Source organism: Crotalus tigris, unplaced genomic scaffold (assembly GCF_016545835.1).
Source record: "Crotalus tigris isolate CLP2741 ecotype Arizona unplaced genomic scaffold, ASM1654583v1 scf7180000024285.889131, whole genome shotgun sequence".
In the NCBI taxonomy this organism is placed as follows: domain Eukaryota; kingdom Metazoa; phylum Chordata; class Lepidosauria; order Squamata; family Viperidae; genus Crotalus; species Crotalus tigris.
In genome coordinates, this window is record NW_024100458.1 from 487,924 (window position 1) to 500,051 (window position 12,128).

General features: G+C 36.6%; 2 protein-coding genes across 5 annotated transcripts in view; one reads left to right on the forward strand and one right to left on the reverse strand.

Annotated features, from left to right (window-relative positions):
• The window catches only part of CCDC32 (coiled-coil domain containing 32), a 120,319-nt gene that overhangs the window by 14,141 nt on the left and 94,050 nt on the right, over positions 1-12,128 (reverse strand). The window lies entirely within an intron of this gene.
• Positions 13-12,085, forward strand: LOC120299249 (protein-L-isoaspartate(D-aspartate) O-methyltransferase-like). Of its 4 annotated transcripts, none has more exons than XM_039323871.1 (9): positions 13-136; positions 1,913-2,049; positions 2,875-2,979; positions 4,446-4,477; positions 5,564-5,668; positions 6,260-6,380; positions 7,022-7,107; positions 7,944-8,113; positions 11,036-12,085. In XM_039323871.1, exons 1-9 carry the CDS (start codon positions 60-62, stop codon positions 11,172-11,174), a joined length of 972 nt encoding a protein of 323 aa, XP_039179805.1. In that variant the 5' UTR covers positions 13-59; the 3' UTR covers positions 11,175-12,085. The 4 variants fall into 4 exon arrangements, with proteins under 4 accessions (XP_039179805.1, XP_039179808.1, XP_039179807.1 ...); XM_039323874.1 differs by lacking the exon at positions 11,036-12,085 and adding an exon at positions 8,944-9,589; XM_039323873.1 differs by having other exon boundaries at positions 62-194.

Consider the following 12,128-nt stretch of genomic DNA (forward strand, 5'->3'; position numbering starts at 1 on the left):
CGGCTGATTGGCGTTCCTATTTAACTTCCGGTTCCGTATGGCCCGTTGTGGCATCGTCCATGTGCGGGAGAGGAGCGCTGGAAAGACAGACCTCAAAGAAAGGGGGAAACATTAAATCCGAGCGCTGTTCCTATAGGTAAGAAGAGAGCATATTCATCCAGGGAGAAAAAGACCAGACTTATTTCGCAGAAAAAGTGAGTTCTTTAATCTTGCTAAGGAGCTTCACTTCGATTGTTTTGGCTTCAGAGCCCTCAGCCTGCATATGGAGACGCCTAAGAGCAACGGAAGTGGCAAACGTCATATGTTTAGTCTATCTCTTTAAAGTAACGAAGCCTCTTCTCCATGTAGTTAAAGACGACATCTTGGAACCGGGCATTACTTGGGGCGTTTGCGTTAACTCCGTTTTGGAATTCCCGAGACACGAACCGTAGCTTTTTCCTCCTCCTTTCTAGTGTTATGTAACAAACTGGAGAGAGTGGGGATATGCCATTAGGTTTACTGCGTTTGCACAGAGGAATCCTCCCTGTCGCTTCGTGCTGGTGGGTGTTTTGAGAGGTCCTAACTGCTCTGGACCACTGGTGAAGGGGAAGTCTGGTTCAGCGTGTGGTGTGAGAGAACTAGCTTAGTTGAGTTCACCGTGGGCAAGTATAGCATGAGAGCACAGCTTCCGATTCAGCATATAGTTTTGTGTTTGCTGTGCTAAAATAAATTATTTAGCTTTATCAATGCAGGAGGAAGGCTTGAAGCAGTGTGCCTCAAACTGGACAACTTTAAGATAGGTGGATTTCAATCCCAGAATTCCCCATGGATGGTTGCTAAGTTTCATCCATACTGGCCTAAAGAATGCTATAAAGTCAGCAGATGAAGTTTCCTGCAGAGGGAGTTGCTAGGAAAGTTGTCCTGGAAGGGGCTTCTCTAAACAGTCTTATACTGTGCTGGAAGAAAACTGAGAAAGGCTCACATGCCTTTGACTTGAGAAGGGGTAACAGCAGGAACTTGGCTTCTAAAGCAGATAAAATAATTTAAGCAGAGTTTGGAAGCTGATGCTGAAAGACAACAGAATAATTTTGGGGAGGGAATCTGTGTTTTGGTGAGGAGCTAGAACAGTGATGGCAAACCTTTTAGAGACAGAGTGCCCAACCTGCAACCCAAAACCCACTTATGCATTGTCGGGTGCCGGGTGGATGTGGCCCATTGGCTGGGTGTGGCCCATTGGGGGGTGTGCCCCATTGGGTGGGCATGGCTGCGGTGGTAACGGCAGACTGAGTGGGACTAAAAAGTTCAATCAATGAATTCCAACTTTGCAAAATCTTTTTTTTTCCTGTGAGAAGTTGAAATTGACTGATTGATTGATTGAACCTTTTTTTTTTTTTGCATATGGCAGTGGAGGCCTAAAGCGAAAAGGTTTTATAAATCCCAGCTGAAGGCCTAGGACTGGGGCGACAGCACACGTGCCCACAGAGAGGGCTCTGAGTGCTGCCTCTGGCACCCGTGCCATAGGTTCGCCACCACTGAGCTAGAACTTTCAAATTATCTTCCACAGCTGTTTGGCATAAAAATAGTTAAGTTGCATTTATAAAACTGCACAATACCTGCTGAAATGAAATGGTGCTAAAGATCCTTTATTACAATGATGCTATTCTAAAATTCAGAGTTGGATTGATATGGTATGACCAATCAAAGGATTACAAGTGAATAGGCTTCTGAATTCATTGCCAGTCTCTCTCTGGTAATATGAAACTCTCTATTTACTTTGAACTTTAGCAGCAAATGAGTTTTCTATTTATGCATGCCTCTCGAATCTATTCTTAATCTTGGCTGCTTTCTGATTGATATAGGATTTTGTTTCTATACAGTTTTATTTAAACATCTTTTGGTTCTTCCTTTTTTAAAAAACCCACTGACTGGCTAGGAAAAATTGGGAACATTTATGTGCAATGAACTATTTGCTGCCTTTTTCTGTTTTGCTAATGGGACTGTTGCCAACGAGAACTATGGCTTGGACCTCAACTGGAAAGACGCATGCTGAACTGATCAACAATCTGTATAGTGAGTATAAACAGCAGTTTACATTCAGGACAGACTTCTAAAACACTGCTAAAGTACCTGGCTATTTTTCATAATTAACAATTCTGGTGGTCTGGTAAATTAAGAATGTCTTTTAACAATTATATCAAATGGAACAGCACAATACTGAAATGTTAAATAGACTAGGGGGAGTTAAGTGGTAGACAATCCACCACTTCCATTCTAAGGTGTACAGTATGATTCTTTCCCACCAACCTTTTTTTAAGGACAAAGTCCCAACTACATTAGGCAAAAAGACTTCCTATTTTCCTTTACAGTGGCCAAATGGTGATGATATACCTTTCTGTTTTTCCAAATAATTAATATTGAAGATAATATGTAACTATCATGAATAATAGTACTGATAACTTTATTATCCATTGACATTTAATTAGGGTTAAATGATCCAAGTTGAAAATTGTTACTATGTTTGTAACGAATTCCAGTTATCTAAGATTACACAAAAAATAATTTTATGCTAGTTCTAATATTATGAAATAGAGGAAAAATCTGAAAAGCTGAATTGTACTATTGTAGGCTACTGGATTTCAGATATAGATCATATTCCCTGATTTATAATTTAATGGATGTTAAGAAGCTAAGAAATTAAGAAAACTAAATTATGTTCTTAGTTTGACTTATAACTAAGATAATTCAGTATTCTTAGCTTTTTATAAAATCTAACATAAGCTATATACCAAGGAATATGATCTATATCTGACCTGTAGCTGTTTTGAGCTGGTCTCTATTTTATGACAGAAATGAGGTTTATACTGTATAATAACTTGTATTCATTTCTCCCTGTAGAAAATGGTGTGATTAAATCTCAAAGTGTTTATGCTGCGATGCTGGCTACCGATAGAGCCCACTATACCAATTATTATCCATATATGGATTCTCCTCAGTCAATTGGTAAGATCACAAACTATTAATAAAGAAATATTGCATATATTAGAGACCACATTATATATTATTTTCATGCTTGGAATCTCATATCTGTCCCAGGCCACTAAAAACCATGGTTTCATCCAGACTATTCTACAGGTAATAAAGGAAATATGAAGACTTTTTTATTAAGTATATTTATTTTGTTTTATAAAAAATAAAATATAAAACTGCAAAAAAATGTCCAGCTTTAACAACAAAGAAAAAAAATTGGTGTATAAAAAAAAGAGAAAAAGGTGATCCAAATAGCAAATAAATTTAACATCTAACATACAGTATAGAATCCATCCCGGATGAATGCTGAAAAAAAGAAAAAACAGTAAATTCTCCTCCCCTTTTACAAAGATATGTTTATATAAAAGAAGAAAGAGCGGTCAACGGATTAAGCTAAACATTGCACTAATCTTCAAATTGTTCTATTAACTATCTGTTATTGTATTTAGTGTGTAGAAAGTCCACAAACAGTTTCCAGTCTCTTATAAAGCTGTCTAGTTTATTATCTCTGATCAAAGCAGTTAATTTCATCATCTCTGCTAATTCAGTTAATTTTAAATCCATTCTTTAGCTGTCCCTTTTTCTTTCCAGTGCTTGGTAAGCACTCCAAATTGTTTTTCATAATACCTAAAAAACAAGCTTCAGGTTTCATTAATATTTGTATCTTAAATATTTTCTGTATTGTCATTGTTATGCTTGTCCAGTATGTTTTCACATATTTGCAAGGCCACCGCATACGATAAAATGAACCTGGATTTTGACTACATCTTCAGCACTTATTAGAAGTCTCTTTATACACTTTTGCTAATCTGTCTGGAGTCAAATACCAACAATACATCATTTTATAAAAAATGTCTTTCAAGCTATAATTTAAGGTAAATTTTAGTCCATTAGTCCATACATTCTCCCATTTAACTAGCATTATGTTATACCCATTTTTTTGCCCATTTTACCATACAGTCTTCAATGTATTCATCTTCCAGATTCATCCTAAGTAACATTTGATACACTTTAGCAATCAAGTGGTCATCTCCTAATATGAAGACTTTAAACAAGAACCTTAATTCAGGAGTGTCCATAGTTCCTGAATTTATTAGCTCCAGAGTTGTTTCTAAAAGATCTAAAGATCAGTGGCATAATTATCTGCCAGTTTGAGTTGAAAATCATACAGATTGGGCTTCATGTAGATTGGGCTTCAAAGAGTTTTTTAAAAATCCCTAAATATGATTCAGTGAAAAGCCTGACAAAACAAAAACAAAAATCCTGCCCTTTGCAGCCTTTACCTTCTTAAAAACTATTATACCTGCACTAAAAGGTTGCTCACCATCTTACACTTTTAATTGCCCGGAAGGATTGAGAAAATGAAGGGTTTGTAATGTTGCTTGAATGATGGTTCTTAGCATGGGGAAAAACCCCTTTTTTTGATGGTTTTATTTCAGGATACAAGGCTACCATCAGTGCACCTCACATGGTAAGACAGATTTTCATATTAAATAGTATATGAAGACATTCTTGCATTGAAAATATTTACTCAGTAAAGCAGAGACCACCAATGTAAGGCTTTATAATTTGCATCATCAGTTTATTTCCATGCAGCTTACTCTGGCATTGCTATATAATATTTTTGTAATAAAAGAAAATGGAATTTTATAACTTATAACTACAGAAATTGCCCAGATGATTTGACCTAAGGCTGTATCCATATACACTGCCACTGAATTACGTATGACACCCTTCCTTATGTCTTATATACATCATTAATCTACATCTTCTGAATAATTTTGTGTTCCATATTGGTACATCTCTTATTGAGGTATATGACACAAATCAATACAAATGCACGAAACTACGGGTAATCTTCAACTTCTCAGTTGAGCCCAAGATTTATGTTGCTAAGCGAGACATTTATTAAGTGATTTTTGCTCCATTTTATAGCCTTCCTTGCCACAGCTGTTAAGTGAATCACTGCAGTTGTTAATTTAGTAACAGGGTGGTTAAGTGAGTCCCCATTGACTTTGCTTGTCAGAAGGTGACAAAAGGTGATCACATGGCCCTGGGACACTGCAGCCGTCATAAATATGAGTCAGTTGCCAAGCGCCTGGAGAATCACCAAGAGTTTTGATCGTGTGATCATGGGGATGCCTCAATGGTTGTATGAAAAACAGTCATAAGTCATTTTTTTCAGTGCCCTTCTAACTTTGAACGGTCACTAAATGAACTGTTGTAAGTCAAGGACTACCTATATAACTGTACTACAGAAATCTGTCTGCCAGGACTAAGTTGGTGAGAACTAACTTGTTTCCTCTTTTGTATGAAAAAATGGTGCTAGAATCTAGTAAAAAAAGAATTGTTATTTTCACCTTGATGCAGTCGAAATGTTATTGGACTGCAACCTTTTCTTTTCTCAGCCCTGCACAGTTGGTGGTTTGATGTAAGAGAAATTGTCACTCAACACATCTCACTCAAGACATCAAGTGGGGGAAGACTGAGCTAAAAAACTGTGAAAATTAGTTATGTAGAAAATGTGTAATGTTATGTATAATGGTTGTTTCTACAGCATGCTCACGCGCTTGAGTTACTGAAGGACCAGCTAGTGGAAGGAGCGAAGGCATTAGATGTAGGATCAGGAAGTGGCTATCTCACTGCTTGTTTTGCTAGGATGGTAAGCAAAAAGCATTATTTGCAAAAAAATCTTTCTCTTCTTGCTACCGGTGAGAAGGCATACCTATGTGTGTTCTTTATAGTTAGTATTCTGTCAACTTGATATATCCGGTGAAATTGCTGTCTGGCTATTACAAAACTTAGACTCTGAAAAATTAAATGGAAAACACAAAAAATTCATTTGCATCTCTGTGTGTGTGCACAAAACCCCATCCAGAACATTCTTTAATTATTCTACTACTATCAGGCAATATAATTTTTTAGCACTGGAAAGAGATAAACCAAAAGTGAGTTCCACTTAATATGGTGGAATTTTGCTATGTGGTTAGATTTATATGAATTGACACATTTTTTCCTCACATTGGAACTGGAAGAAAGAAGGAGATGCAATTGTGCGATAGTTGCAAATAAATTGCTTGTGAGTATAACTTCCAATTACATAAGTAATGTTAAAAAAATCTAAAATTCTATTTAAAATTAATGAATCTTTACTAAATTAAACTCAATGATTTTTTTAATGAATTCTATTTTCTCTATAATAATGAATTTGAAGTAGTAATAGAGTTTGAATTATACATGACTCCTTTTATAGGTGGGGTCCACAGGCAAGGCAATAGGTATTGAGCACATAGAAGAATTGGTTCATGAATCCCTTAGGAATGTCAGAAAAGATGATCCAACCTTGCTTAGTTCTGGACGAGTGAAACTTTTAGGTAAGTTACCTGCTTTATAGCTATGGTACCAATTCTATTTTGATAGTGCTTGGTATTTTCAACAGTAGAGAAAGCATTCTAGAAAGATATTTCTTAAAATCTATTTTTCAAAGCTACAGGGGTGAGTTGTCTCTAAAGAATTATCTCTATATAATAATTCTTTTTATGGTAAATTGGACAATCTGGATGTTTTGATATTCACTGCTTTCCATATGACTTCTTTTTCATTTTACCCAGAAGTTTTTTACTGGATCTTTTTTAAAGCTCCTTCTAATTGGAAAATAAGAAATTAAATTATATCACTGAAATATTGAACGGAATAATACTGAATGGAACTTTTTCTCTAGTGATATCCATAGTGTGATGCTGCTACTTCAAAATAGGTCTCTTTTCAACTAGGAAACCTTTGTGTTAATGAAGCCTGCCCCTGACAATTAATCAGCTTGCATATATTTTGTTCTTTATCTGTCATTTTGCTCTGTAGGTCTTGTGTTTTTGTATTACACATAGAGTATCTGTAATTTAAACTAGACATTGTGTTTTCAGTCTCCTGCGGGGTTTCATTGAAAATGGATTGTAAATGAGAAAAATCATTTTCTTCTTCCTATAAAACCTTCACTGCCCACATTCCTTCTCCACAGTTGGGGATGGTAGGAATGGATATCCTGAAGAAGCCCCATATGATGCCATCCATGTTGGAGCAGCTGCACCCACTGTGCCAATGGAGGTAGGATACAGAAGGACCCCTCTCAGCTCCATTTAATAAACAATCTTATCTTCTGTTTTCCAAGGTGCAAAGAGTGCTATGGAACTGTGACCCATGCTGGAAAATTAGCCCCAAATAGAATAAAGTCAGACGAATACTTCAAATATAGAGGCTTTTGACTATATATATATATAATTGTGTTAAAAATATGAATCCTGAGTATACACATATTGCCAAAATAACAAAAAATCTCGAGCACCAGAATAAAGTATAAACAAACTGTTTAATATATAAAACTACTTAGCTTTCAGCGGCCAACCTGGTGACAGTGTCAGAGTACAAAGCAAAAGATCCGGGAGTTCGCTTATATAGCCGGCTGCCACTGCGCTCTGCTCCTCGATCGGGTCATTGGGCCGCTCATTTCCTCTAGTCATTTGTTCCTAAATGCCCCGCACCAGTCAAAATGCTGGCAACTTCCCGAGCTGTTCTCCTGCTCGTAATCGCTGTTGCTCCCCTGGGGCGCATGCAAATGCCCAGGGGCTGGCTCTTCAGTCGCTCTTGCTCATCGCTCCCCTCCCCTCTTGCCACAGGACGGACCTGAACGTCCTTCTTAAAGTTGTTTATAGGACACGCTTCCAAAGCTGTTCCCCTGCTCGCAATTGCTGTTATTCCCCTGCCGTGCGTACAAATGCCCAGGGGCTGGACCTCCAGTCGCCCTCGCTCATTGCTCCCCTCCCCTCTTGTTACAGTTACAGAGAGAGAGAGAAAGACTATATATATATAGAGAGAGAGACTACATATATGTAGTCTTTAATTTGCCTTAACCATATTTACTGATAATTTTTCTGTATTACCAGTTGCTGAATGAACTGAAACCTGGAGGAAGACTGATTTTGCCAGTAGGGCCAGAAAATGGAAATCAGGTTATGATGCAATTTGACAAAACTATGGATGGCGAGATTGTGGAAAAGCAGCTGATGGGTGTGATATATGTTCCTCTGACAGACAAAGAAAAACAGTGGCCTCGGTAAAATATTAAAACATTTTTTTTTTGTAGTTACCCCAGAATAGTGAATTGGTGTCCTAGTTGGCTTTTGCTAGGCAAAGTAAAGCTACTAATATGAGAGTGGAATCTCTAACAAAAGCACTAAAGAGACTAGAACTATCTTCCCTTAAGCAGACAAGGAATGACTACCTTAGAAAATAAAATGAAATTTTGGAGTTTGAGCTCATTATAATTTTGCCAAAACCACTGTTCAAAAATGTTACTCCAGATAATGATTTCAGAATCTCTTTGTATCTTTCTGATATGTTTCAGTTTTAATTTTCCAACATTTAATGCTATGAATACATGGAAACTGCAAGTTAAGTTCTATTAAGCTTCATAGAACTTGCTTTCCCTAAAACATGCATGTAACTGGATTGCAGGTGTATTTATAAGTGTGAATTTATATATACTTTGGTTTAATATTGATGTTCTAAAGGGTTTTATTATGCATATTGTAACTCCAAAATTTAACAATTATTTCTATACACTTCTTTGAATTAAAATTAACAATGGTAAAATCAGTTTGTAGCCGGAAAACAAAACAAAAGAGTAAGAGTTCCTGCTTTGCCCCTCCTTTCATTCTTCCTTATTTATGCTCTAATCACAATTAATTGTTCAATCTAAAACTGGAAAGCATGAATTAGTATTAATTTACTACTCAGAATCTTCAGTATTCTGATTACTTATATAACTCTAAACAGCCACCTTTGGTAGTATTTTTAGTGACACAACCAAATATTAGCATTGACTTTTAGGAAGAAAGAATGATTGTGTGACATAATAAAAGTCAATTATTTCTTTTTCTCTAGGGGTGAACTTTAAAAGATTTAAATAGCTTATAAAGGACCTTTTGAAAATCTATGAACTATATTTGGAAAAATTGATATTTGCAGTACAGTATATATGAATGCTGATTTATCCTCTTTGAAAGTAACATTTGTTACTTTTAAGAACTTGGATGGAATTTGGAAACAAAGCAAGGCAAATTGGGTGATTCAGGAATAGCAACACATTTCACAATTATCAATAAATCTTGTGTGTACCAACGTAGAATAAACAATGGAGCTACTTTCTGTGACTTTTATAAATATGATAAGAAATGGTTTATTTGTGATTTAATATTTGGAAAGTATTTTTCATATATCCTGTTAATGCAGAAAACAGTAACAATCTTGCCTGATAATATTGGATCTGGTTTTAGATACAGCAAAACAAGTCCTGACCAAAAGTGAATAACTGTACTTAATGACCTATTTTTCTGTAGTCTATACATAGTTTTAGCTGAAGTTATACTGAACATCTGAAGGCACTTTGTGCCCCAAAGCAAAAGTATAACTTATAATGATTAAAAGCTCAGTAAACAAATATTTCCTTGAGACTTAAAGATCAATAACTGATGCCTATAACTAAGATATTTTGGGTGAACCAATAAAAACCAAGGGTTTATCTTGATGACTTAAATGCTTCTTCTATGATTCTGTGTAGGTATAAATAAATTCTAGTATTTCTGTATTCCCAATTCTTTGACAAGAAAGAATTAGGTATTCTTTTTACCCATAAATTAGACCAGCGGTTCTCAACCTGTGGGCCGGGACCCCATTTGGGGTTGAACAACCATTTCACGGGGGTCGCCAAATAATGCAGTCCGCCATTTTTTTCCCCTTTTCCTTAGCTGTGCTACTCCCTTTTTTTTTTTTATTGAAAATTTTTATAAATTTTAACAAAAAAAACAAAAGAATAACAATACAACAACAACATAGATAAAAAACAAAACAAAACAAAACAAAACAACCCTTCCCCTACCCCCCCCCCCGGAACACCCACTCCCTCCCCCCCCGGGAGCTTCCCAGAGCAGAATATAGGCTTAATTAAAAAAAAAAAAGTTATATGAAAAAAAAGAGTATAACTAAGATATATGTATGTATATAAAAATAAAAGTTATAAAAAAGCTAAATAATATTTTTTATATCCAATTTAAATTGTATAAACTTTATCCATTTATCCCAAACAGCAAAAAATTTCTCTTGCGATTGTTCTTTTAAAAAAGCCGAAATCTTTGCCATTTCCGCCAAATAAGACACTTTAAGAAACCATTCCTGCAAAGTAGGCAAAGATTCCTTCTTCCAATATTGTCCTACTAACAGCCTTGTGGCTGTAATCAAATTTAACATCAATAAATCAAATTTAACATCAATAAAACAAATTTAACATCAATATGTGCTACTCCCTTTTATTCTATTGGCTTTTGAAAGCCAACAGAATAGACTCTCTTGAATAGAGTCTAATTCTATTGGCTTTCAAAAGCCAATAGGAATTGTCCAGGCTGTCTCTGCCTGCTGAGCCCGCCAAAAGTCCCATTCTGCAAACGGTGCTGCAAGTTGTCTGCAGTGAAGGCAAGCTGTCTGGAAGCTTCCACCCCTCCCTGCTGAGCAACTACTAAAAATGTAAGCAAAAGAGGGCCAGGGGTGGGAGGTGGGAGGCCGACGGGTGCAGGGAGGGTTGCTGGCGCGCGTGGGGCCCGGTGGGTGCCTTACTTCCCTTGGGCTGGCCCATCTGGTGGCCCAGCCGGTGGTCGCCCTGCGCCGTCTCTGCCGCTTCCCAGCTACGCCTCGGCCGGCGCAGGGGGCAGCACCACGCATGCACGGTGCTCCCGGGCAAGGAAAGTCCTCGACTTATGACCGATTGGGTAGTCCTCAACTTACGACCAGTTGGGGTCACGGCATTAAAAAGGTTGAGAACCACTGAATTAGATTGTTGAAAAGAAAAATGGGAGTAGGAAATGAAGCAGATTTTTGTATAATGTGACTTCAATCTCAGTTATATTGACAAATTCTGTTCACAATCTGTCCAGACATACCTTAATTCTACATACCTTATATGTATCATGTTATACCCTTTCAGGACAAGCAACAATACTGTGGAAAACAGAAAAGAAGTAAGAAATAATGGAAAAAGAAATATTGCTGAATTTGGTTTATATAATACCATCCTCTGTACTCTTCTATATCTTTCTTTTCTCACAAACTATTTTTGGTTCTAATAATAGAAGTTTCTGCCCCACCCCATCCCATTTAACAGCCTTCTGATCTGAAGTCAGAGAAATCCATCTTTACTAATAAAATACAATGTTTTCTTAAAGGCAATAAAAGGCTGACAGGCTGACAGGAATCAATCAACATTTAAAAGGCATGGCAGTTTTAACACCTGTGTCCATACTCTTATACCTCTGCCTAGCCAGGAAGATAAAAGACTCTTAGAATTTACATCCCAATCTACCTTCAAAGGCAGGACATAACACCTTATAAAAGAGAGAGAAACAACCTGACATATCTTCACAAACATGTTCAAGGAATATTTTGCAATCCAAAATATTTCAATTTCAAAGCCCTAGACTGGTATAAAAATCCATGTACTCATCAGGTTATTTTGCCAGTCATTCCAGAAACACCAAATAAATGGAGACCTCCTTTCCAATATGCAGCCTGCCTCAGACTTATTTTCCTCTGCTGGGGTTTCCCACCTCCCCTCCAACCCCCCCACTTGGATTGAGACACATGAACCAGATTTTTCTTCCAACACTACTATGCCCATACAACACTACACACATTGCCTTTTGTTGTTCACAATGCTTATCTCTCCCACTTTGTCTTCCTCTCAACCCATTCATTCTTTCTTTATATTGTTTTCCAACAGAATCCTCATTCATTTTCTGTATAAGGCTAACCACCTCAATAAACTTTTTATGTCACTCATTTTTGAATTCAATCCATTTTCATTTAATCATTCTTAACCTGCATCCCTCCTCATTTTACTACATATACTTTCCTATTCAGTTCATTCAATTTACTGTTACAACATACCCAACTCTCATTTCTATATAACAAAGTGGACAGATATATGCTCCTGTGCACAGCTATTTTATTTCAATAAACATTCATTTCTTCAAACAAATCATATTGTTATCATTTTTCATGGAGAAGACTAAAACCTAGAT